Below are 26,822 nucleotides of genomic sequence, written 5' to 3'. Positions count from 1 at the left end.
ACACATTGAACTTGATCCTCCGTAAATTCCCCAAAGAAGAACCAAGTAGTCAATAAACGCTTAGCTAGCTGTGTTATCAACAACAACAACGAATGCTCGACATTATATCAGTAATATTCAATGTTATTTAAAAGGGTGAATGTCTAACAGGCTAAATCCACAAGCGAACTTTACTTTGCACTGTACATTAGCTGATATAAACACGGGCTAGCCAAATACCGGGTAGGGTTGTTTGGCTGCTCACACTAGCTAGCATGTAGCATATACGCTAACATTTAGATTACTTATTTTTTTCGAAAAAGCAGGAAACGAAAGATTGGACATCAGCAGCTGTTCTTGAAACAACATGATGGAGTCGTCTACTAAAGGTAATGCTGCTTGGCAGAGGATGGTAAATGGCAATTGCTAGCTAGCCAACTACTGTAACTTTCTAATGCATCTCACCCATCTGTATGCAAAACTCTACGACGTTAATCGGTACGCATTCCCCTCAGTACTGACCCATAACACAGGACTGGTGTCATTAAGGTGTGTGAGAGCGTGTAGTAGAGATGTACTCACAGCCCTGGTGATGTTGCAGGAAAAGCCAAGCGAAGGCACCTGAACTCAGAGGAGTGTCGTGAAATTAGTAGGAGACCAGAGGGCAGCCAACCCCTCACACAGCCCCACTCCGTCACTCGTAGGCACAGCAACTCAGACACCAACCGGGGTTTGTACCCCAGAACACCCACAAAGAGAAAGAGAGGTACTGCACATTTGTGTGTCTAGTTTTTTTAAACTCTTGAGACCTGAATGAATGATGCAGCATTTTGTACACATATCATTTACCTTGTCATCCCCTCCCTTTGCTCCCTCTTCTCATCTTCCCTGGATCTCAGATGCACGCGATGACAAGAAGCAGCAAGGGATCACTAAGTTTTTCCCTGTGATCAGTGTGGTCAAGGTGTTAAGTCCTCAGAAAGCAGCCTTGTCCCAGGGCTCAGGTTCCATAAAGACAGAGGGACTCAATGGAGAGCTCGTCCCCAAAAATGAGACTATTGAGGAGAAGGCAATAGCCACCTCTATGAAGGAGGAACCTGAGGATGAGAAGGTGGACTATCTGGAGGGGCTGACAACAGACATGTTTGGGGACGACAAGGAGTTTGAGCACTGTTGGTCAGATCCAGACCCAGCCTTAATGAATCATCATGAGGAGGAGGTGGAGGCCCTGCCTGACGCCCTCTACGGCCTCTTGGGAAGCAGCAGGGGCCTGGCCCATCCCCAGGGTCACGTGGACGACCTCCCAGAGGAGGTGCTGATGCTGGTGTTGAGCCTCCTGCCTGCTGAGGACCTCTACTGTAACGTCAGCCTGGTCTGCCAACGCTGGAGGAACATTGTGACCCAGTCACTGGTGAGAGCCTGGGACAGGGGGAGGAAGTTAGGGTTAAAGTTATGAAGATAAGCTAGTGTAAAAATGTTAATAGATGTGCTTTATACATTATTTTAGGTCTAATTTGTGTCTTTGGGCCCTGTGTGTAGTTTGTGCCCTGGAAGAAGCTGTATTACCGCTACACGAAGAAGGAGATCGACGCCGTGAAGGAGATCAACGCCATCCTGGAAACCCATAGAATCATAAAGGACGACCAGGAAAGCATCCTCCACATAGTCGAGTAAGGACTCTTTACTGTAAACTGTTCCTTTGGGCCATTTCTGTTCATTTCTGATCGTGTGTTTTTTTTGTTTGTTTTTTTCCTCCAGGTTCATGGCCCAGTATAAACCCAGTCAGAAGGTGAAGCCTGAGTCAGTGTTACAGAGTGTGAGGACACATTGTCTCTTCCCTCAGGCTGAGGCCTGCATTAAACACCGACTCCCCAAATTGGAGGGTATCGAGGGGGTATGTAGCCACACACACACGGTTGAAACTACTGTTATACTTCTGAGCTTATCTGATTGGACTGTGTGTGTGTTTGTCAGGGCCCTAACCCGTGGGCAGCCATGGCCCTGATGCTGGTGCTGTGTGACGGTGTGGGAGATGTTCTGGACCTGGTGGTCTGTCTCAGAGGCTGTCTCCCTTCAGCCAGCGCCATCACGGAGTACCTCAGCGCCATGGCAACCATGCTGCTCGCCATGAGGAGGAACGACATCAACATCAGCAACAGGTCAAGATGAAAGTTATATAGAGATGAAAGATAGATTTGCACAAACAGATGGATAGACAGGTGGACATTGATGGTTCTCCTTCCTCCACTCCAGGTGGCACTACAACATCTTCTATGTTCTTCACTTGATGGAGAATGCCTTGCCCACAGCAATAACCAATCAGAGTGGGTGAGGACTGATATCTTTCTGGAAGGAAGTATTTTGAAGGAAGCAGTAATAACCTGAGTCTCATGCCCAGTCCTCTTTCTCCCAGGAGAGCCCAGGTTCAGGTGACCCACGAACAGCAGCAGATCCTCAACCACGACATCCATAGAGACCACGTGGTCAAGATCATGGCCTTCGCAGGTACCGCCAGACCACTACTAACAACATCATGCCACAGCTGTGTTTTTACAGAAAACAAGTTAGATATAGAGTTGGTACTTTTGCTAGCATTTCCTGAATTGTTGCTAGAGGGCACCCTGTCCATGTCAGTTCAGCTCAGTCTGGTTCATCAGTTCAGGATGAGAGTACTCTTTCTATATTGTGACAATTGCAGAGTAGTTCAAGTTGATACACACACACACACACACACGAATGGTCCACCCCACTTCACAAAAAAGCCCACATTGTGAGCTGTTGATTGTGCCCTATGTGTGAATGTTCCTGCTGTGATGTAGTGTAGGGGTTAAAGGTTGTTGTCTTCCAGGCACAGGGAAGACCACCACCCTGATTCGGTACGCCCAGCAGAGGCCACACCACCACTTCCTCTACATGGCCTTCAACAAGTCTGTGGCTACCCAGGCCCAGCGCTGTTTCCCCAGCAACGTGGACTGCAGGACGGTCCACTCCATGGCCTTCGGGGCCGTCGGAAAGAGGTCTGATTATCTGTCGATCTAGAGCAGTTTCTTTCCGTATGTCTGGTTGTCGTCAGTCTTTCAGTAAAGCCGTTCAATCAGTCACCCAGTCTCCTCTCTCTCCCAGGTACCTGGAGCTAAAGAAGTTGTCTAGTAATGTGAAGCCCTTCTCTGTGGCCTGTGTGCTGCCTAAGGGCAGCGGGGGCTTTGTCAACGCCAAGGTGGTCACCCTGACCCTCAATGCCTACATGGCCTCGGCCGACACACACATCACCCCCAACCACGTCCCAAACACATACAAAAACACACATGGCAAAATGACTGTGCCTGACTGCAATGCAAAAAGGGTAAGTGTTATACCCAAATCCACAAACACCTCTTCTCCCAATGAAACATCCCCCACACACACATTCACACACCAGAACACAAACTTCTCCTCCGTTTTGGTCCGATAATCACACAAACATGCCACACACCGGTCATCTCCACAATTGAACAAACTGGCCTTTATTTTTCAGATTTTTGCGAGGGATGCCCAGAGGATCTGGGACAAAATGGTTGCCTTAGAAGAGACCAGGGAGTACGCACACCACATGACCCACGATGGTAAGCCCAAAAACAATCTGTTTGCTTATTCACTCCATAATAATATGTCAGTGTCTTAGGATAGGGTCCTTACTGAATGTCTTTCAGGGTATCTGAAGCTGTGGCAGCTGCAGAGGCCGACTCTGGACAAGTATGATGTCATCTTTATAGACGAGGCACAGGACTGTACTCCAGGTACACGACTCAACTACACCACTGTACCACACCTGGACCAAACCTGAGTCTACATTACACCTGCACCAGGCACCACTCACCTGATAGCATGTCTGTTAGCAGGTCCGTGATAAGTGTGTGTATGTGTGTGTCTTAGCCATCATGGACATCATGCTACCTCAGCACTGTGGGAAGATCCTGGTGGGAGACCCTCATCAGCAGATCTATACCTTCAGAGGAGCAGTCAATGCCCTGAACCTGGTGGAACACACACACCTCTACTACCTCACCCAGGTACACACACTTCTCCCTCACTCGGGTATGTACTCACTACACAAAAGCTCAGTGTGTGTATTGAATAGGTATTCTTTCTCTTCTCAGAGCTTTCGGTTTGGTTCGGAGATTGCCTACATTGGAGCCACGATTCTCCAAGTGTGTAAGAAAGTGAAGAAGATTCTGGTAGGAGGAAAACAAGACGGTGAGTGAAGGAACACAGGACTCTGACAGTTAAAGGCCTGGTGCAGTCAAATCTGTTTTCCTGTGTTTTGTAACATATTGTACAACAAACAGCTGATATTTTACAGTTAACACTGTAAAAGTGACAATTTCAGTGTTAGTCAGTGTTATTTCCTGGCCCACTATACTATGTTAACGTGGGTCGTACTGGGGTACGGATTAAAAAATTCCTCAATCTGCCGTTGGCACCCATTCAAATTATCCCCAAGGTTGCCTAGTCCAATCTTGTTAATTCTCTAAATTAAATGGCATGTCTGTTTTCTCATTAGCTGGGAATGTTGTTTGAAATGTCCAAAGCAACATACTTTGGTGATATCGTTATCAACCTACTTCATAACCCATTTTAAAATATAAAAATGTTCTATTCACATGCTAAAATTCATTAAAACAGACTGGTAGAAGAGCTAGCATGGCTAGCCATCGCTAGCATTCACTGGTTGAAGTTTAAGTAACCCTTGATTGTAATGGAGTTGACTGGTGACTATGACATGAATATACACTTAGTAGCTAGTTTATTAGGTAGACCCATCTAGTACCTGGTCGGACCCCCTTTACATCCAGAATGACCTGAATTCTCTGGGGCGTGGAAACATTGCTCACGTGGTATCAAGGGACCTAACGTATGCAAGGAAAGCATTCCCCACACCATTATACCACCGCCACAAGCCTGTACTGTTGATACCAGGCACTATGTTGATACCAGGCACTATGACACAAATCCTGACTCAGCCATCAGCATGACACAACAGGAATCTGGATTCGTCAGACCGGGTGATTTTTTTATTTTTTTTCCCACTCCTCAATTGTCTACTGTTGGTGATTGCGTGCCTACTAAAGCTACTTCTTGTTTCTGAGATACTGGAACCGGAACGCCTGGCACCGACGATCATACCACGCTCAAAGTCTCTTAGGTCACTCGTTTTGCAGATTCTATTCTCTGAATTCCGCAATGACTTGTCTGCCTGTTTTATGTAGCAAAACAAGGACACTAATCTCACTTTCTGTAGGAGTGAACCATTTTTGTGAACGAGGTGGTGTACCTAATAAACTGGCCAAAGAGTATTCACAACATTTGGACAGGAGCTATAATCCAAATTTAAACTATGTGTGTCAATATTGCTTGAATTCAAGCTTGGCTGCACAGCTTTCAATGGGGAAAGATTGCTACTGTGATTTTTGTTGATAATGTCACTTTCCCGGGTGGAGTTTCGGCTTGCCTGGTAACATCACCAGGCCGTATACATTAATATAATAACAAATAGAGTTCCAAACCTCTCGGCTAATAACAGCTACTTTCAGATTAAATATCCCTCCCATTAGACCACTCCGCTCGGGGGATTGATCCACTCTGTGGTTAATGCACCGCTTTGGTGCTCTTCCCTCCCAACTCAGACAGCAACATTCCTGCTTGAAAAATAGTTATTTGCTTAAAAGGTATGTTTCTTTGTGACCATTTTAATGTAAAACTATGACAGTAAAGGACTTCATTGTTACCCAGGAATGATATACAAGAATGGCTGCACTGGGCCTTTTGAAGGTTGACTCAGCAAAATTACGTTGCGTTTAGCAAGATGAATGACTTCGCTCTCACACCTTCACACAGCATCCTCACATATGGGTTCAATTTTTGCTCTTAGAGCGGGTAGGTATGGGACCAAAACAAATGAGTTTATCCTCACGCTTTATCTCTCTTAGTTGTCACTGAAAGTGACCCATTATGTTGTTTACTTTGTCCACCTACTTCATATTTCTAGGTCTAAAGTAGATTTTCTGAATTGTGTAAACATATCCATGGTGTTCCATGACGACTATGCTCTTATTTGGTTCTGATTAGATCAGTTTGTTGTAAAGGGAAGATTGCAGAATTAGGTTGCTATTCAACATTGATTTGTTTCATCCTTCAAACAGTCCCAATACGACATCACTTTACATTTCTATTTTGGGAGAATTGTATATTTTACTTGACCAAAGATATGTCGGAAAAGTGACCTAAAGGGGAGCACTACACGAGGGGTGAAGCCACTGTCCACATAAGACGGTGAAGACCGACATCATATCGATGAGTAATACAAAATTAAAACAAAAAAACGTTGGTCACTAAGCTAAACATTTTTTAGTCACTTATACAGGGGTGGCAGGTAGCCTAGTGGTTAGTGTTGGGCAAGTAACCGAAAAAGTTGCTGGATCGAATCCCCCAGCTCACAAAATGTCGTTCTGGCTCTAAACAAGGCACTGTTCCCCGGTAGGCCGTCATTGTAAATTTGTTCTTAACTTGCCTAGTTAAATAAAGGTTGAATTTAAATCAAAATAAATACAGCTCGTAAGTTTTTAGCATAGCTCCTTTTACACCCCTGATTTACCCCTACCAGCAGCCTTGAAACACAACTTATAAGCAGTTCAGCACATCAGTATTTCTCCTACTGTTAAACAAAATCAAGATAAACCTTCACCGTCACAGTAGATATTGAACGTCTTTTAATTAACCAAACCGGCTAAAACTCTTGTTGGCAGATGGTAGGTATAGCTATCCACATGCTAACCTGAGTGCTACCACTAGCAGCAGTCAATTTAGATATAATGGCTAACACAAACATTAGCTACCATGAAATCCTGCAGGTAATATCGTGAAATAAAGGTCGGGCAGTTCAACAAAATTAGAGGCATACCTTGAAATAAACAATTACATTAATCAGATTGGTTTTTGACAATTTTTTTCCCTTGTAAAACGTGCAGTATTCTGTTGGAGTTGGTGTAGCTTGCTTGCAAGATAACGTTAGCGAGCTTATTCCATCCCCAAACACCATGCTATATACGTGTAAGTGGGCCAGTTTGTTTTTTTGCATGGCCTGGTGCACTTAGCTGGCTAGCAATTGTTTTTTTTATCACTCTTCCACTGTTGGTAGCAATCGTTTAGGGGGAAATTGAGCCCCACATATGACTGATGCACCAGATGTTCCCCTGACCCAGTCTGCCCGCCTTATCCTCACGAGCCTGTTTTTTCCCATCTTCTCGCATTTTGACCAAGCGTGCATGCCGGTAAACAGCGGTTGTAGTTCACTGCCACCACCACCAGGCTGTTCCATTCGTGACATCAAAGATGCATATATTGTCGGTATGAGTTTTTGATCAATGTAATTCAAATGGAGAAAATAGTGTGTGTGTGTGTGTGTGTGTGTGTATTGTAATGACCGGACTAGATCATAAAGGTACAATTGTCCAGAAGAGGCTGAGTTTACGAATTGACATTTTATTAACCCAACTTTACACAGGCTACTGTTTGGCCGTAGTCCATGCCAAATAAATGAAAGATGCCCCAAGTTGGTCACGGTTGGTTTGTGGGGTATCTGCCTTTTTCCTTAGGGGGCTGTCGACCCAGACCAGCTCCCATCATAGTTCCTCTTCTGCCTCATAACTGCATTCACCAGCTGCTCTCTGGCGAAGGTGTGGGCTGTCTCCAGGCGGTCCTGGAGTCTTTGGGCATACTCCGGACTATCCAGGAGCCGACCAAACGCCATCTCCGCAGGGGTGCGGATCTCTCTCCCCAGCATGAGGAGGGCAGGCGTGCAGGAGGTGGAGTCTTAGAAAGCGGAGCGGCATGCCATGAGGACCATAGGCAGGTAATTGTCTCAGTCACGCTGGTGTTTGGCAGAGACGATGGCCAGCTGCTGTCCAAGCATTTTGTTGAAGCGCTACACAAGGCCGTCACTTTGAGGATGGAGAAGAGTAGTGCGGGTCTTGTGCATACCCAGCCTTGTGCATACCCAGCCTTCCCTGGTGGTGAACACAAGGGACTCAACGTTTCTGCCTTGGTCTCTGTGGATGGACTCTGCAGCTCCAAACCTGCTGAACATCCCCGCGGTCAGGGTGTCGACGATGGTCGCTGCCTCCTGGTCAGGCAGAGCATAAGCCTCGGGCCATTTTGTAAAATAGTTCATGGCCGTGAGCACCCAGCGGTTTCCACTGTCTGTGGTGGGGAACGGCCCAACTACATCCACTCCCACCCTCTCCATGGGAGCCCCCACCGGGAGCTGTTGGAGCTGAGCATGAGAGCGGCCTGGGGGGCCCTTCCTCGCTGTGCAGTTGTCACAGCTGCACAAAAGTCCTCCACATCCTTCTTGTGCTGCTCCCAGTAAAAGCCCTGACGGAGGCGGCGGAGTGTTTTTGTGACCCCAAAGTGTCCAGTCCCCACCCCCCCATGAGTACTCTGGAGCACAGCCTCCCACAATACTTTTGGGACCACCACCTGCCACCTCTCCTCTACTCTCCCGTAGCTGACTCCTTCCATGCCTGCTGTAGCACGCCATCAGCCAGCCGCAGTCTCTCAAACTTTGACCACAACCCTGGTCGCGGGTGAGAGCGCTGTCACCTCTTCCCATGGTGGCCTCACCTGCGCCTCTACCCACGTAGCACTGGCTGTAGGTTTGTGTCGTGTCCCGTCCCGTCCCTGCTGCTGCCCCCATTCAGCCACGTCGACAGTCTGCAGCTCACAGCAGACAGGCCCGCTCGCCCGACACAGTGGCACAGACCCCCTCCTCTGCACACAGCGCTCTCTCCCGTCCCTCCTCTCTGCTCACGGTGGCGGCAGATGTCTGCAGTACAGGGCCAACGGGATATAGCGTTGGAGTGGCATGCCCCTGCCCTGTGCACCACACGGCTGAAGCTCCTCCAACCAGCGAGCCACCTGCCCCTCTGGCTCTATGAAAGACATGAGCCACTGGAGAGCAGAGTGGTCAGTTCTTACAGTAAAGGGCTGGCCACCCAGCTTGTACTTGAAGTGTTTGACGGAAGGCACAACAGCAAGGAGCTCCGGCCGGGTGACACAGTAGCGGAGCTCATGTTTGTCAAATGTTTTGCTGAAGTACGCCACCACTCTCTCCCCCACCTGGGCCAGCACCCCACCCATGCCCACGTTGCTCACGTCTGTGTCCAGGATAAAGGGCAAAGTGAGGTCAGGGGGTGCGAGCACGGGGGCCTCTATCAGTGCACGTGTGAGGGTGTTAAAGGCATCGTCACACTCCACTGTCCAAGTGAAAGCCTTGTCCTTCGGCAGCAGGCGGTTCAGGGGAGCAGCGACGATTGAGAAGCTCCGTACAAACCTCCTGTAGTACGAGGCAAGGCCCAGGAGGCTCTTCAGCTGACGCCGGTCAGTGAGGGTTGGCTAGTCTAGGACAGCCCCCACCTTGTCCTCCATGGTGCTGATCCCCTCCTTCCCCACTCGGTGGCCCAAGAAGGACACCTCTCTCCTCATGAATTGGCACTTCTCGGGGTGGAGCTTCAGACCTGCGGCAGCCACCCGCTCCAGCACGCGCTGTAGCTCCACCAGGGCTGACTGGATGAAGCTGCAATGGGCCAGGATGTCATTGAGGTATACCAGACACTGCTGTTGGGGGAAGCCATCCAGCACTCTGTCCATCAAACGCTCAAAAGTAGCTGGAGTGTTGCACAGGCCGAAGCACAGGACTTTGAACTGCCAGTGTCCTCTCTTACTGGAGAACTCAGTTTTGGCTCTGGCCTCTGGGTAGAGGGGAACCTGCCAGTAGCCACTGCGGAGGTCTTGTGAGGAGAACCAGGAAGACCCCCTAACCAGGTCCAGCAACTCATCGATACGTGGTATGGGGTCCTTCCTGGTTACCTCATTCAGCCGCCTGTAGTCCGCACAGAACTTCAGCTTGCCCCCGTCTTAGGAACCATGACGACTGCCGCCGCCCAGGGGCTGTCTGAGGGCTCGATAAAGTATGCCCGCTGCATCTCCAACACAGCCTTGTCTGGCGCCTCCTGGCATGCCAGCGGGATATGGCGGGGAAGCGTCTTGATGGGTCGAGCATCACGTGTGTCGATCTCATGCTGCCCCAGATGAGTCTGACCCACCTCTTTCTCACTTCCTCAGTGCAAAGCTGTCTCTGAATTGAAACAGCAACTGCCAGAACCGTTTCTGCTGCTCGGGGTCAAGACGAACACAGTTCCTCCCCCATATCTCCCTCACTGCAGACAGTGTCCTCTCCTCTCCCATTTGGGGTAGCTGGGCTGGTGCTGCCCGGGCTCACGGATGGATGTGTCGTGGAGGTAGCTGGGGGAATGTAACACACAGATGTGGGGGAGGAGGGGGGGAAAGCCATGAGTGTCTGCTGTTTAACTGTTGGAGTAAAGGGTTTGTTGTGTTGAGTGAATGTGACATTAGGGGCTGCCATGGTGACTGCCGCCCCTCCCTGGAAGCTCAGTGTGCCCCCATTTAGGTCTAACCCCAGGATACAAGGGTCCTGCACAGCCGCCACCCACACAGGATAATGCACAGACCTGCCCCCTACTGTCAGTCATTATTTCCTTCCCTTTCATGGGTGCCAACTCACCTGTGACTGTGGAGCTGCACAGTTATGGGTTCACACGGAGTCCAACCTGGCACAATATCCGGCCTCACCAGGATTACTGTGGACCCAGTGACCACTAGGGCAGGCACATGATCAAAAGTCCCCCCCCCCCACAGTGACAGGCACATGATCAAAAGTCCCCCCCCCCCACAGTGACCGGCACATGATCAAAAGTCCCCAACACAGGTCCGGCCCACCACAACAGGCTCCATCAGCTTGCCCTCGTCTGCTTCTGGGGGAAGTGGAGCCTTGCTTCCCCGTCTGTGCCGGCGGGATCCTCCTGAAGATGATGGTGGTTGAGATAGACCAGGTAGTGCGGACCCCTGGCTTTCTATGTGGACCCCGTGCCGTTTCCCTGAGCTCTGTGGCAAACCTGGCACAGATGGCCTGGCTGGCTACAACCGCAGCAGACCCTGGGACCAGGGCGTGTGTTTTGTGCCGCCTGTAGTGACACAGCACTAATGAGTTCTGTCATTTCAGCCACCCATACAGGCTTTTCCGGCTCGGGGCTGCTCTGCCCCCCAGCCCACACCAGCTCCCTCTCCAAGGCTATCTGCAGTGACTCAGGACGAGCCAGCTGGGTATGTACGCGCAGCTCCGTAGGAGAGAGCAGTATGAACTGGTCCTGTGCTAGCTCGCTCTGAACGGAGGGGGGCATATGCCCGCCGAGAGAGGCTCTCAATGTCATTAGCTAGCACCCGTAGAGGCTCTCCAGGCTGCCTGCGTCTATTACTCAGTTCGGAGCTCAGCAGCCCGGGCTGTACATACTGTCCATAGCGCCTCCTCAGTGCTCCCACTAAAGCACCATAATCACGTTTGTCCTCGGGGCTAATCAATATCAAACAGGCCAGAGCTTCATCCGTGAGGCATAAACCCAACTGCAGTGCCCTATCTTCATTCGACCACCCCCTAAAATGAGCTAACAGTTCAAACTGAGCATGAAAAGCTTCCCAATCCGCCTTACCGGAATACTTTGGGGTCTTAACTGATACGGACGCAACCGGGAACTGGGTGCCGCCATGTTTGTTTACATCCTGAGCCCCAGATTCCTTTTCCCACTGTGTCGACGTCACCCCCTAGTCCGCCCACCAGAATCCACGTGAAGAAGTCAACAAAGCCCTCATGCCTGCTTCAGCCGCCATCACTCTAATATCCTCCCTCAAGCGGCCTCTGGGCTCCGACGCCCTGGCGACCTCCTAGGCCAGATCCTCCGACGTCCATGCACACGCACCTCCTTGGCCGTAATCGTCCCCTACCTCCACCTTCACTTTCGGATTCCCTCCAAGCATTTTCAACCCCCCGTTCTCACCTACGGTAGCTAGCCACAGAAGTCAGCTAGCTAGCTGGCTAACTTTTATCACGTTTTTACTTCTGAACCCAATGTAATGACCGGACTAGATCATAAAGGAACAATTGTCCAGACAGAGGATTGAGTTTACGAATTGACGGTTTATTAACCCAACTTTACACAGGCTACTGTTCAAATCAAAGTTTATTTGTCACGTGTGCCGAATACAACAGGTGTAGACCTTATAGTGAAATGCTTATTTACAGGCTCTAACCAATAGTGTGGGGAAAAAAGGTGTGTAGGTATGTAAAGAAATAAAACAGTTAAAAAGACATTTGAAAAAAGAGTAGCAAGGCAATATACAGACACCTGTTAGCCAGGCTTATGGAGGTAGTATGTACATGTAGGTATCGTTAAAGTGACTGCATATATGAACAGAAAGTAGAAGAAGCGTAAAAAGAGGGGTTGGCGGGTGGTGGGACACAATGCAAATTGCCCTGTTAACCAATGTGCAGGAGCACTGGTTGGTCGGTCCAATTTCGGTAATATGTTCATGAATGTATAGTTAAAGTGACTATGCATATAAGATAAACAGAGAGTAGAGAGAACAGTCTATGACTGGGGTGGCTGGGGTCCTTGTCAATTTTAAGGGCCTTCTTCTGACAACGCCTGGTGTAGAGGTCCTGGATGGCAGGCAGCTGGGCCGTACGCACTACCCTCAGGACCCATGCCAAATCTTTTTCGTTTCCTGAGGGGGAATAGGCTTTGTCGTGCCCTCTTCCCGACTGTCTTGGTGTGTTTGGACCATTCTAGTTTGTTGATGTGGACACCAAGGAATTTGAAGCCCTCAACCTGCTCCACTACAGCCCCGTCGATGAGAATGGGGACGTGCTCCATTTCCTGTAGTCCACAATCATCTCCTTAGTCTTGATTACGTTGAGGGATAGGTTGTTAATCTGGCACCACCCGGACAGGTCTCTGACCTCCCCCTATAGGCTGTCTTGTCGGTGATCAGGCCTACCACTGTTGTCGTCAGCAAACTTAATGATGGTGTTGGAGTCGTGCCTGGCCATGCAGTCGTGGGTGAACAGGGAGTACAGGAGGGGACAAAGCACGCACCCCTGGGGAGCTCCAGTGTTGAGGATCAGTGTGGCAGGTGTGTTGCTACCTACCCTCACCACCTGGGGGCGGCCTGTCAGGAAGTCAAGGATCCAGTTGCAGTTAATGTTTGGCCATAGCCCACGCCAAATAAATGAAAGATACCCCACAAACCAACCGTGACTTTTTGTGAAGCCCAGATGTAAGAGAGGAAGAACAATGGCCAAACCTGGTCTTAGCCTTACTACTTGCAAAAATAATTAAAGAAGTTCTGGATGCAATCATTGATGAAACACAGTCTGGCTTCATGAGGAACAGACATATTTCTCACAATGTCCGAGTAGTATTAGACGTACTGGACTACTCAGACCTAATAACCGAGGATAGCTTCATATTATTTTTAGATTTTTATAAAGCATTTGACACAGTATAGCATAAGTTCCTCTTCCACTCCTTTGAGAGACTTGGCTTTTTCTTTTTTCTGTAAGGGTGTTAAGACACTGCAAATGGTAACAGCACTATCAAATTGAAATATGGCACCTCACCTAGATTTGAGTTAGGACAACCTTGCCTAATTCCTCTCTCTCTCCTTAACTGTTTTTATTAATCACCCAACTTCTTGCAAATTCTTTAAATAAGAGTCCTGTACAAAGTATTTCCATAGCTGGTAAAGAATTTATTATAAGCCAGCTGGCTGACGATACTGCACTTTTTCTGAAAGATGCTAACCAAATTCCCATATCGATCAATGTGATACAATCCTTTTCCAAAGCGTCTGGTCTATATCTTAACATGAATAAATGTGAACTCATGGCTGTCAAAGATTGTGTGACCCCTTCATATTATGGTATTCCAGTAAAAGAAGAACTTACCATATTTAGGCATAACCATTACAAAGGATCAGAAGTCTAGAGGCTTACAAAACCCTCTTATTAAAAGCCCCCAGTAGAAGCTAAATCAATGGCAACAGAGGGACTTATCTTTAAAAGGTAAAGACCTTCAGCATTGGTTATTAGGAATCTCTAGACTAACATATGGCGCTCTATCTTTATATCTTGACAATAAAATAAGCAAGGAGATAGACCAGATGCTTTTCAACTTTCTGTGGAGAAGCCGTACACATTACATTAGGAAAACTGTTGTAATGAACAATTATGAGAATGGTGGGCTGAATTTTCTGGACTTTACTACCTTAAATAATACTTTTTAAGATCAACTGGATAAAATAATTCCTAAGAAGACCCGCTTCTATCTGGAATTTTATTCCTCATGTCTTCTCTACTCATGTTGTTTGAAGATGAAACGTGGCTGGGTCTTTCAGCATGACAATGATCCCAAACACACCGCCCGGGCAATGAAAGAGTGGCTTCGTAAGAAGCATTTCAAGGTCCTGGAGTGGCCGAGCCAGTCTCCAGATCTCAACCCCATAGAAAATCTTTGGAGGGAGTTGAAAGTCCGTGTTGCCCAGCAACAGACCCAAAACGTCACTGCTCTAGAGGAGATCTGCATGGAGGAATGGGCCAAAATACCAGCAACAGTGTGTGAAAACCTTGTGAAGACTTACAGAAAATGTGTGACCTCTGTCATTGCCAACAAAGGGTATATAACAAAGTATTGAGAAACTTTTGTTATGGACTTATTTTCCACCATAATTTGCAAATAAATTCATAAAAAAATCCTACAATGTGATTTTTCTGGATTTTTGAAGTGTACCTATGATGAAAATGACAGGCCTCATCTTTTTAAGTGGGAGAACTTGCACAATTGGTGGCTGACTAAATACTTTTTTGCCCCACTGTATACTTGTTACCTCATGTACTTTCTATATTGATTTGTTAATAACAATAAAAATTAAAACATACAGCTGCTGTGCGGTTCGTGTGTGTGTGTGTGTATGTATGTATGTATGTATGTATGTGTATATATATATATATATAACGTTTTTGCATAAAGACCATTTTGGGTGGAATATCATCAATCTACATTGTTAGATTTGTGGAAATATATAGTGCAACCTGCTCTTTAATGTGCATGTCTGTCTGTCCATCCACAGGCTGTGTGTGGGGTAAGGCTGTGGACTCACTGCGTCCCCTGACTACAGGGTTGAGTCCTGGCCGGGGTAAGTTAGCAGTGCTGTCTCGCTCTAACGTCTCCGTGTTCGACCAAGCAGTCAGACTCACCGATGCCAACCCCCGCTGTAGGCTGCACATTGTAGGGGTGAGTGTCCATACACGCCCCCCCCAAACACACACACACACACACACACGTGTTTGGGTCTTGTGTAAAACATGTATTTTCCACTCCAGGGGGTGGAGAATTTTGGCCTGAACAGAATCATGGACATTTGGGTTCTGATGCAGCCAGAAAACAACCGCTCTCGAGGTGAGTGGCGCAACACACTGCCCCTTGCCTCAGTTCTGCAATTCTAATACAAGTGAATTACTATGTTGTACTTATGTGACGTCTGTTTTTGTTAAGACAGTATCCTGCCTTGGCTCTCTCAATGCTCATTGTTTTATTGGTAAGGTCTTTTGTGTCAATAGGTTTAGCTCTACTCTGCAGTGTAACTAGCTCTCTCCCTTTTTAAACATGCTCCCTTCTCCTTCTCTCCCTGTTCTCTAGGCATCAAGGACAGCTTCATCCATAGGTTCACCCAGCAGAGTCTGGGGGGCTACTTTGGACTGAAGAGTTACGCTAAAAAAACAGAGGACCGTGAGTTGGAGGGCAAACTCTCCATGGTGGAGAAATACAACAGCCGCATCCCTGAGCTGGTGGAACGCCTCTACGGCTGCACAGAGAGAGAGGCCCAACACGCAGGTACACACACAGTTACATACTGTACACACACACTGTACAGACACCCATGCACACAGGTACATACTGCACACACACTCACCACTGTACAGACAGAGTTATGAATTGCTGTATTTGTATTAGAGCCTGATCTTTCTCATTTGTATCAACCCTCCCCTGCTGTCTCTCTTTTATCTCTTAGATTTTATCCTGGGGACTGTCCATAAGTCAAAGGGTCTGGAGTTTGACACGGTGGTGATCACTGATGACTTTGCTAAGGTTCCCTGTGCCGCCCACAACTTACCTAGACTTTCCAGCTGCACAGGAGGTGTGTGTGTGTGTGTGTGTGTGTGCAATCATTAGGCAGTTGGAAAACCATATCCAAATACCAACTCTTATCTAAGGCCAATGACTGGTTGCATTTGTCTATGGCCTACGCCAAATCAGAACATTGGTTGATGTATGTTAGTGGCTGACTCCACTGTTTTCTCCCTCGTCCTCTAGGTGACGTCCCAGACGATGAGTGGAACCTGCTGTATGTGGCGGTGACTCGGGCCAAGAGCTCTCTGGTCATCACCAAGAACATCACCAACATCCTCACACTGGCTGGGGTGAGAGCACTGATCACTGGAGGCTGGTGAGTGGATGACGGCTTATAATAATGGCTGGAATGGTATTAAACACATGGAAACCATGTTTGATTCCATTCAGGCCATTATTATGAGTCGTCCTCCCCTCAGCAACCTCCTCTGGCACTGACCCCCTCCACTACACTCATCCCTCTTCTCTTCTCTCTCTCTATTCTTCTACTCCACCCCCACTACCCCTCCATGATCCTCTCCATCACTTCTCTAACACTCCTTCGCTCTACTTAACTCTCTCCTATTCCCAGTCTTTCTTTCTTTTATGTGTGTTATTTCTCAAGCACCTTCTCAGAGAAATATACAAGCTGTTCATTGAAGCAGGATGTTGTGGTAATGTAATTCTGAGAAAGCCTCATTCCTCTTTGGGTGACATTTATGTGACGCAAATGACCACGTAACTGTGCAAGTGAATGTGTTCCAACTGAATTTGTGTTCTGTGAAAGCCTCCTCCCATAGCCTGGTGGTAACTCCTCCCATGGTTAATAACCCTTTAACTTCCTGTTGTTCCCCAGGAGTACTTCCTGAGGACAGAGTTGACCAGCACCCTGCTGACCGAGGGACAGCCCCCATGCTGCTCCGTGCGGGAGTGTCATAACCACATCATGCCCGTCTGGCCCCTCGCCATGTGCAAGCTGCCACTCCAATACGTAATGCCCCACTTCCTCCTCCCTACCACCATACCACATTCTGCATTTGCAATGTCTCTCAACCAGACCTGATCATTTCAGACAGGTGTGGGTGCAGAAGTTCTAAAAGGATGTCCCACATTCCACCAACAGCTAACCAGTCAGACCTGTTAGCCAACTGTAGCAGTCGTAGTTGAGATGGTGAACTCCTGTTCATTCACAAAGTTTGTGTATCAGGTTTGAAGGTAAGACCCAGATGCAGACTGTGTCGAAGTGACACTGTCTATTACAGCACAGGGCAGGCAAACGACAGGTCAAGGCAGGCAGGGGTCGATAGCCAGAGTAGTGTGGGAAAGGTACAAGACTTCAGGAGTCGGGTCAGGCACAGGTCAGTAATCCAGAGTTGGGGCAAAGGTGCAGGCAGAATGGTCAGGCAGGCGGGCTCAGATGGGTCAGGCAAGGGTCAAAACCAGGAGGTCGAGAAAAAGAGACTGGGGAAAAGCAGGAGATGAGACAAATGCTGGTGAACTTGACAAACAAGATGAAAATAGAACAGGTACACAGTGGATAATGGGAAAGATGGAAACAGGAGACAAAGGGCTGTGAGACATGGGTTTAACTCTGGACACATGAAAGGTGGGATGTATATAAAGGGTACTGGGCAACAGAAGACAAACAGCAGATGCGCTAATAATTTTGGAGATGGGAAAAGGCCCTATAAACCGGGGGGAGGGTTTGTGGGATTCAACCCGGAGGTTGCAGATCCCGGGTGGATAGCCATACCTGAGACGATAAACCGGGGAGCCGTGGTCCAATGGTGATCTGCTTGTCATCGATACCTGGAGGTGGTCTTGAGGGCCGACCGGGCTCTCTTCCAGGTAAGACGATCGTGGCGGACTAACATCTGGGCAGAGGGAATGATGATCTCTTCCTCCTGCTTTGGGAAAAGCGGGGGCTGATTCCAGGGAAAGGTGTTGCGGGTGTATTCGACCCACCCCAGCTGCTGGCTCCAGGAGGTGGGGTTGGGGGAGACCAGGCAGCGTATAGTAGTCTCCAGATCCTGGTTGTCTCGCTCCGTCTGGCTGTTGGACTGGGGGTGGAATCCGGAGGCCAGGCTGGCCAATGACCCAGTGAGGGTGCAGAAAGCCTTAACGAGCTGAGGGCCCCGGTCAGAGACCATGTCGACCGGTAGTCCATGGATCCGGAAGACGTGCTGCACCATGAGCTGTGCCTTCTACTTGGCAGAGGGTAATTTAGGGAGAGGAATGAAGTGGGCGGCTTTGGAAAACCGATCCACCACAGTCAGGATGGCGGTGATGCCATCAGATGGGGGATGACCCGTGACAAAGTCCAGGGAGATGTGGGACCAGGGACGTGAGGGACAGGCAGAGGTTGGAGGAGACCAGCCGGAGCTTGTCGGAGTCTTGTTTTGTGCACCGTGCAAGCGGCGACAAATGCGGAGACTTCGGGGACCATGGTGGGCCACCAAAAGCCAGGGTCCGGCAGGAGCCCGGGTGGCAGGCAAGAACATCTGGTTATCTGGGGCCAATCCACCACCGTTCACCTTCCCGGAATCCATCTGGACACACCTAGCAGAGATGATGTGCCCCAGAATGGAACCCTCACTTCTCTGCCTTAACAAACAGCTGGTTCTCCAGGAGGCGTTGAAGAACCAGTCGGACGTGGAGCACATGTTTTTGGGGGGAGCGGGAGAAGACGAGGATGTCATCAATGTAGACAAAGACGAACCGGTTCAACATGTCACGGAGAACATCATTTACCTGAGCCTGGAACACAGCAGGGGTGTTGGTGTGGACAAATGGCATGACCAAATACTCGTAGTGGCCGCTGGCCGTGTTGCTGGTAGTCTTCCACTCATCCCCCTCCCGTATCCGCACAAGGTGGTAGGCGTTCCTTAGATTCAGCTTGGAAAACATGGTGGCACCCTGGAGCGGGTCGAAGGCTGAGGAGATGAGTGGTAGCGGTTCTTCACCTTTATGTCATTGAGTCCCCGGTAGTCAATGCACGGGCGCAGGGTCTTGTCCTTCTCCACAAAGAAGATCCCTGTGCCGGAGGGAGAGGACGAAGGACACAATAAATCCTGCAGCTAGGAAGTCCCCAATGTAGGCGTCCATACCTTTGGTCTCCGGTGACGACAGTGAGTACAGTCGTCCCTGGGGCGGAGTAGTACTAGGGAGTTGGTCAATCCAGTAGTCATATGCAGCGGAAGCGAAGTGGCCCGGGCCTTGTTGAACACCTCCCAAAGGGCCTGGTACTCCGCTGGAATGGCAGAGAGGTCCGGGGCACCGTCCGAGCCCCCAGGAAAACATCCCGTGGCAAGTTGCGCTGACTTCAGACACTGGGCGTGGCAGAACCGGCTCCAGCCCATGATGGCACCAGTCAACCAGTTCATGAGGGGATTGTATCACTGGAGCCAAGAGAATCCCAATACCGCAGGAATCTTTGGAGACTTGATAAGCAGGAATTGAATAGTCTCGCTGTGATTCCCTGATACAAACGAAGGTTAATGGGAGTGGTAATATGAGTGACCCAGCCTATAGCGTGCCCGACCAGCACTCTAACATCCATGAGAATGTTGAGGGGCTGAATGGGAATGTTCAACTCGGAAGCTAGGGTAGCGTCCAAAAAACTTTCATTGGCCCCAGATTCATTGAGGTCCAGGAGAGATTTAGACGGGTTTCCCCACAGTAGAATGGCATTAACAAGGTGGTGAGCAAGGGAAGCAGGAAAGTTCTCTATATGGCCAACCAGAGTACTCGCTCTGACCAGTGTGCCTGGTCTTTTTAAAGGACAAGAGGACACAAAATGACCAAGTGTCCTGCAATATAGACAATTCTTTGTGTTGATCCTGTATTGCCGTTCCTCAGGCGATACCCCAGCTCTACCTAGTTGCATAGGATCGGGAAGCGGTCACTCAGCCGTCCTCGGCGACTTTCGGGGAAGGTCGGGAAGCCTCGGGTTCTTTCTGCAACGGAATCGGCGGGGACTTCCGGGATGACTCGGGCAAATTGAAATCCCTGGACGTGCGAGTGAAGTCGAATTTCCTCTCCCTCCGTCGTTCCCATAGTCGGCAATCGATTCGTATGGTCAAAGTGATGAGGGAATCAAGATCCGTAGGTAACTTCTGAGCTGCAAGTTCGGCCTTGACCACCTCCGAGACGACGTGCAGGAACATATCGAACAGTTCTTCCTAGTTCCAAGCACTCTCCGCTGCCAACGTTCGGAAATCCACCACATAGTCTGCCACACTGCGGGAGTCCTGCGCAGCTTCTCTCCCAGAGAACGGGACTTCAAAAACCTTCTTCACCTCTCCCGTGAACTCCTCCAGACTAACGCATATGGCCGGCTGTTTTTCCCATACAGCAGTAGCCCAGGTAAGAGCCCTCCAAGACATCAGCGTAATAGGCTATCTTGGAGCGATCCGAGGTGAAGGAGGAGAGCTGAAGTTCGAAAATGAGGGCACACTGAGCTAGAAACGTCTGACAGGTGCTCAGCTCTCCATTGAAGCGTTCCGGGGGAGGTAATCGGGGCTCCAGAGAAGGTGGAGTGACCGATGAGATGGCGCTGCTAGCAGCTGGGTTACTGAGGGTCTTTGGGGTTACCACCGTGGTAGGCTGCCTCACAAAAAAAACAAGCGGAATTGCTCCAGCAAAATGTCCAATGCCCGGTCATGGCGTTCAGGCAACGTTTGAACCCCATTCATAAGGCCTCGAAGCAGTTCCACGTGCCTCCCACTGGTGGCTCCTTGGGAGGAGATGGCGTCGCGCAGCTGGCCCAGGTCTGCTGCTTCAGTCAGTGTCAGTGCCAGTTCGTACTATCAGGTTTGAAGGTAAGACCCAGATGCAGACTGTGTCGAAGTAACAATTTTAATTACAGCAACAGGGCAGGCAAACAACATGTCAAGGCATGCAGGGGTTTGATTAGCAGAGTAGTGGGGCAAAGGTACAGGACGGCAGGCTCAGGGTCAGGCAAAGTGGTCAGGCAGCCGGGCTCAGAGACAGGACAAGCAAGGGTCAAAACCAGGAGGGTGAGAAAAAAGAGAGACTGGGGAAAAGCAGGAGCTGAGACGACAAATGCTGGTAGACTTAACAAGATGAACTGGCAACCGACAGAACACAGGTGTAAATACACAGGGGATAATGGGGAAGATGGGCGACACCTGAAGAGGGGGGTGGAGACAATCACAAAGACCGGTGAAACAGATCAGGGTGTGACATTGTGTGTGACTAACTTGACTCTCTGTGTGTTGTAGATGGATAGTGCAGACGATGGAGGTCCTATGTGTGGGGCGTGTGTGTTGCAGCGTGTCGGCCCCACGGCCAGTCTCCTAGCCTCCCCAGAACTGCTCAAGGTCCTGCCAGTGACCGAGGAGCGCCTGAACCTGCCCATCAACTACGCTTTGCTGATGGCTCTCTTCTGAGGGGACACGCTCACGTACACACGCAAACTCAACATGCTGCTTGAACTGTTCTGAAAACACACCCACACAACATGAGACATGGACCTTTTCACTGATGTTGTCTTGGGGGAAAAATCAGTCTGCGTAATAGGCATTTGAACTAGCCAATTATGGACCAGAAGGTAACAGTGTGGGACAGAGTTATTACTCCGCCAATCTCCTAGCACCTAGAGACACTGACAACGTGGTACCCTTGATGATCATTGGCCTAGAGCTGCCCCCCATGATCTCTGTTAGTCTAAAGTTGTGTTCCTTGCTGATTTGGAGAAATGTTTGGGGCAGAATGGCATTATTGTGAAATCGATATGTCTTGCTTTTTAGTGTGGTGCATTTTCTTTGCTGCAAAATATAACAACTTCATTCCTATCTTTAAATACGTGTCATTTTCTACTTTACTTTTTAAAATCTGTTATATGTGATGTCTTTTAAAATTATAACAAAAGAAACATTTGTCTTCAGTTTGAGTACTTTGAGGTTAACAACATAAGCATCATCATAAGTCATGTCCATTGTTTCCATAAAGACACAGTTGCTAATACTCTAATGGAAACGGTAAAGACAAGTTTTGTGGTTAATTTGGAATGCTATATAAAGTGCAAACTGCCATATGGGATGAGACCTGTGTCTGTGTTCAAAACCGCAATGTTTCATGTCTACATTTTTTTTCCTGTGTTTGTATCAGATTGTACAACAGCTAATATTTTACAGTTAACACTTTACAAGTGGCAATTCTTTAAAGTCCGTGTTATTTCCTGGCCCTCTATGTTAACATGGGTCGTACTGGGGTACGGATTTTAAAATTCCTCAATCTGCCATTGGCACCCATTCAAATTATCTCTAAGGTTGCCTAGTCCAATCTTGTTCATTCTCTAAATTAAATGCCATGTTTTCTCATTAGCTGGGAATGTTGTTTGAAATGTCCAATGCAACATACTTTGGTGATATCGTTATCAACCTACTGCATAACCCCTTTTAAAATATAAAAATGTTCTATTAGCATGCTAAAACTTATTAAAACTGACTGGTAGAAGAGCAAGCATAGCTAGCCATCGCTAGCATTCACTGGTTGAAGTTTAAGTAACCTTTGATTGTAGTGGAGTTGACTGGTGACTATGACATGAATATACACTTAGTGTATTAGGTCCACCCATCTAGTACCTGGTCGGACCCCCTTTGTTTCCAGAACAGCCTAAATGTTTTGGGGCATGGAAACATTGCTCACTTGGTATCAAGGGACCTAACGTATGCAAGGAAAGCATTCCCCACACCATTATACAACCGCCACCAGCCTGTACTGTTGATACCAGGCACTATGGGGCCATGGACACAAATCCTGACTCAGCCATCAGCATGACACAACAGGAACCTGGATTCGTCAGACCAGGTGTTTTTCCACTCCTCAATTGTCCACTGTTCGTGATTGCGTGCCTACTAAAGCCACTTCTTGTTTCTGAGATCTTGGCACCGACGATCGTACCACGAAAGTCTCAAGTCACTAGTTTTGAATATTCTAACATTCAATCGTAACTGAGTACCACAATGACTGTCTGTTTTATGTAGCAAGCCAAGGCCACTAATCTCACTGTCTGTAGGAGTGAACCATTTTTGTGAACGAGGTGGTGTACCTAATAAACTGGCCAAAGAGTATTCACAACATTTGGACAGGAGCTATAATCCAAATTTAAACTATGTGTGTCAATATTGCTTGAATTCAAGCTTGGCTGCACAGCTTTCAATGGGGAAAGATTGCTACTGTGATTTTTGTTGATAATGTCACTTTCCCGGGTGGAGTTTCGGCTTTCCTGGTAACATCACCAGGCCGTATACATTAATATAATAACAAATAGAGTTCCAAACCTCTCGGCTAATAACAGCTACTTTCAGATTAAATATCCCTCCCATTAGGACCCAAAATATTGATGTTTTGTCACTTAGTTATCAATTTTGCCGTATGGCAAGGTGCTCCATCGTGCCGGAAAAGGCATTGTTCATCACCAAACTGTTCCTGGATGGTTGGGAGAAGTTGCTCTCGGAGGATGTGTTATTCATGGCTGTGTTCTTAGGCAAAATTGTGAGTGAGCCACTCCCTTGGCTGAGAAGCAACCCCACACATGAATGGTCTCAGGATGCTTTACTGTTGGCGTGACACAGGACTGATGGTAGCGCTCACCTTGTCTTCTCCGGACAAGCTTTTTTTCCGGATGCCCAAAACAATCGGAAAGGGGATTCATCAGAGAAAATTACTTTACCCCAGTCCTCAGCAGTCCAATCCCTGTACCTTTTGCAGAATATCAGTTTTTCCCTGATGTTTTTCCTGGAGAGAAGTCGCTTCTTTGCTGCCCTTCTTGACACCAGGCCATCCTCCAAAAGTCTTCGCCTCACTGTGCGTGCAGATGCACTCACACCTACCTGCTGCCATTCCTGAGCAAGCTCTGTACTGGAGGTGCCCCGATCCCGCAGCTGAATCAACTTTAGGAGATGGTCCTGGTGCTTGCAGGACTTTCTTGGGTGCCCTGAAGCCTTCTTCACAACATTTGAACCGCTCTCCTTGAAGTTCTTGATGATCCAATAAGTGGTTGATTTAGGTACAATCTTACTGGTAGCAATATCCTTGCCTGTGAAGCCCTTCTTGTGCAAAGCAATGATGACGGCACGTGTTTCCTTGCAGGTAACTATGATTGACAGAGGAAAAACAATGATTCCAAGCACCCCCCTCCTTTTGAAGCTTCTAGTCTGTTATTCAAACTCCATCAGCATGACAGAGTGATCTCCAGCCTTGTCCTCGTCAACACTCACACCTGTGTTAACGAGAGAATCACTGACATGATGTCAGCTGGGCCTTTTGTGGCAGTGCTGAAATGCAGTGGAAATGTTTTTGGGATTCAGTTCATTTGCATGGCAAAGAGGGACTTTGCAATTAACTTCAGTTCATCTGATCACTCTTCATAACATTCTGGAGTATATGCAAATTACCATTATACAAACTGAGGCAGCAGACTTTGTGAAAATTAATATTTGTGTCATTCTCAAAACTTTTTGCCACGACTGTACATGAATATAATAACAAGAGTTCCAAACCTCTCGGCTAATAACAGCTACTTTTCAGATTAAATATCCCTCCCATTAGACCACTCTGCTCGGGGGATTGATCCACTTTGTGGTTAATGCACCGCTTTGGTGCCCTTCCCTCCCAACTCAGACAGCAACATTCCTGCTTGAAAAATAGTTATTTGCTTAAAAGGTATGCTTCTTTGTGACCATTTTAATGTAAAACTATGACAGTAAAGGACTTAATTGTTACCCAGAAATTATATATAAGAACGGCTACACTGGGCCTTTTGAAGGTTGACTCAGCAAAATTACGTTGCGTTTAGCAAGATGAATGACTTCGCTCTCACACCTTCACACAGCATCTTCACATATGGGTTCAATTTTTGCTCTTAGAGCGGGTAGGTATGGGACCAAAACAAATGAGTTTAGCCTCACGCTTTATCGCTCTTAGTTGTCACTGAAAGTGACCCATTATGTTGTTTACTTTGTCCACCTACTTCATATTTCTAGGTCTAAAGTAGATTTTCTGAATTGTGTAAACATGCCGGTAAAATATCCATGGTGTTCCATGACGACTATGTTCTTATTTGTTTATTTGGTTCTGATTAGATCAGTTTGTTGTAAATGGAAGATTGCAGAATTAGGTTGCTATTAAACATTCTGATTTGTTTCATCCTTCAAATAAAGTCCCAATACGACAAGTATTGGCCAGTTCGTTTTGCATGGCCCGGTGCACTTAGTTGGCTAGTTTCATAATTTAAAAAAAATCACTCTTCCACTGTTGGTAGGCATCGCAATCGTTTAGAGGGAAATTGAGCCCCGCATATGACTGAAGCACCAGGTGTTCCCCTGGCCCAGTCTGCCCGCCTTAACCTCACCAGCCGGTTTCTTCCCATCTTCTCGCATTTTGACCAAACGTGCATGCCGGTAAACAGAGGTTGTAGTTCACTGCTGCCACCACCAGGCTGTTCCATTCGTGACATCAAAGATGCAATATATTTTAGTTTTTGATCAATGTAATTCAAATGGAGAAAATATGTATTTTTTTATTACGTTTTTGCATAAAGACTGTTTTTAGGTGGAATATCATCAACCTACTTCGTTATATTTGTGGAAGTATATAGTGCAACCTGCTCTTTAAGGTGCATGTCTGTCTGTCCATCCACAGGCTGTGTGTGGGGTAAGGCTGAGTCCTGGCCGGGGTAAGTTAGCAGTGCTGTCTCGCTCTAACGTCTCCGTGTTCGACCAAGCAATCAGACTCACCGATGCCAACCCCCGCTGTAGGCTGCACCCCCCTCCAGGGGGTGGAGAATTCTGGGCTGAACAGAATCATGGACATTTGGGTTCTGATGCAGCCAGAAAACAACCGCTCTCGAGGTGAGTGACGCAACACACTGCCCCTTGCCTCAGTTCTGCAATTCTAATACAAGTGAATTACTATGTTGTACTTATGTGACGTCTGTTTTTGGTAAGACAGTATCCTGCCTTGGCTCTCTCAATGCTCATTGTTTTATTGGTAGGTTCTTTTGTGTCAATAGGTTTAGCTCTACTCTGCAGTGTAACTAGCTCTCTCCCTTTTTAAACGTGCTCCCTTCTCCTTCTCTCCCTGTTCTCTAGGCATCAATGACAGCTTCATCCGTAGGTTCACCCAGCAGAGTCTGGGGGGCTACTTTGGACTGAAGAGTTAAGCTAAAAGAAACAGAGGACCGTGAGTTGGAGGGCAAACTCTCCATGGTGGAGAAATACAACAGCCACATCCCTGAGCTGGTGGAACGCCTCTACGGCTGCACAGAGAGAGAGGCCCAACACGCAGGTACACACACAGTTACATACTGTACACACATACTGTACAGACACACATGCACACAGGTACATACTGCACACACATAGACACACACACACTCACCACTGTACAGACACAGAGTTATGAATTGCTGTATTTGTATTAGAGTCTGATCTTTCTCATTTCTATCAACCCTCCCCTGCTGTTTCTCTTTTATCTCTTAGATTTTATCCTGGGGACTGTCCATAAGTCAAAGGGTCTGGAGTTTGACACGGTGGTGATCACTGATGACTTTGCTGAGGTTCCCTGTGCCGCCCACAACTTACCTAGACTTTCCAGCTGCTCAGGAGGTGTGTGTGTGCAATCATTAGGCAGTTGGAAAACCATATCCAAATACCAACTCTTATCTAAGGCCAATGACTGGTTGCATTGGTCTATGGCCTA

The 26,822-nt window shown here is 47.9% G+C and overlaps 1 protein-coding gene and 1 long non-coding RNA gene across 4 annotated transcripts; both read left to right on the top strand.

Moving 5' to 3' along the window:
- The first annotated feature begins 7 nt into the window (after nt 1–7).
- On the top strand, nt 8–22,160 carry fbxo18 (F-box DNA helicase 1). 2 transcript variants are annotated; one of them, XM_064939773.1, is made up of 21 exons: nt 10–368; nt 581–745; nt 879–1,390; nt 1,519–1,649; nt 1,738–1,873; nt 1,954–2,138; nt 2,233–2,307; nt 2,393–2,484; nt 2,828–2,996; nt 3,103–3,322; nt 3,494–3,581; nt 3,669–3,755; nt 3,892–4,028; nt 4,116–4,212; nt 15,055–15,218; nt 15,308–15,383; nt 15,624–15,818; nt 15,997–16,122; nt 16,299–16,405; nt 16,951–17,085; nt 21,338–22,160. In XM_064939773.1, exons 1-21 carry the CDS (start codon nt 347–349, stop codon nt 21,503–21,505), a joined length of 3,087 nt encoding a protein of 1,028 aa, XP_064795845.1. In that variant the 5' UTR covers nt 10–346; the 3' UTR covers nt 21,506–22,160. The 2 variants fall into 2 exon arrangements, with proteins under 2 accessions (XP_064795846.1, XP_064795845.1); XM_064939774.1 differs by lacking the exon at nt 21,338–22,160 and having other exon boundaries at nt 8–368; nt 16,299–16,431; nt 16,951–17,055.
- Nucleotides 22,161–25,891: 3,731 nt separating this feature from the next.
- Nucleotides 25,892–26,725, top strand: LOC135515317 (uncharacterized). 2 transcript variants are annotated; one of them, XR_010451784.1, is made up of 3 exons: nt 25,892–25,972; nt 26,213–26,408; nt 26,603–26,725. It is a non-coding gene; the product is annotated as an uncharacterized LOC135515317 (long non-coding RNA). The 2 variants fall into 2 exon arrangements; XR_010451785.1 differs by lacking the exon at nt 25,892–25,972 and adding an exon at nt 26,025–26,063.
- The last annotated feature ends 97 nt before the right edge of the window (nt 26,726–26,822 follow it).

This window comes from Oncorhynchus masou, chromosome 27 (assembly GCF_036934945.1).
Source record: "Oncorhynchus masou masou isolate Uvic2021 chromosome 27, UVic_Omas_1.1, whole genome shotgun sequence".
Classification (NCBI taxonomy): Eukaryota; Metazoa; Chordata; class Actinopteri; order Salmoniformes; family Salmonidae; genus Oncorhynchus; species Oncorhynchus masou.
The sequence above is the reverse complement of the archived record's forward strand: the minus strand, read 5'-3'. Positions and strand labels throughout refer to the sequence as shown.

Bases quoted from the DNA above. Each gene is read 5' to 3' on its own strand.
- fbxo18 (XM_064939773.1), top strand. From the start codon at position 347: ATGATGGAGTCGTCTACTAAAG. The intron at 746-878 runs GTACTGCACATT...CCTGGATCTCAG, and splicing joins ACCCACAAAGAGAAAGAGAG to ATGCACGCGATGACAAGAAG. The intron at 2,997-3,102 runs GTCTGATTATCT...TCTCTCTCCCAG, and splicing joins TTCGGGGCCGTCGGAAAGAG to GTACCTGGAGCTAAAGAAGT.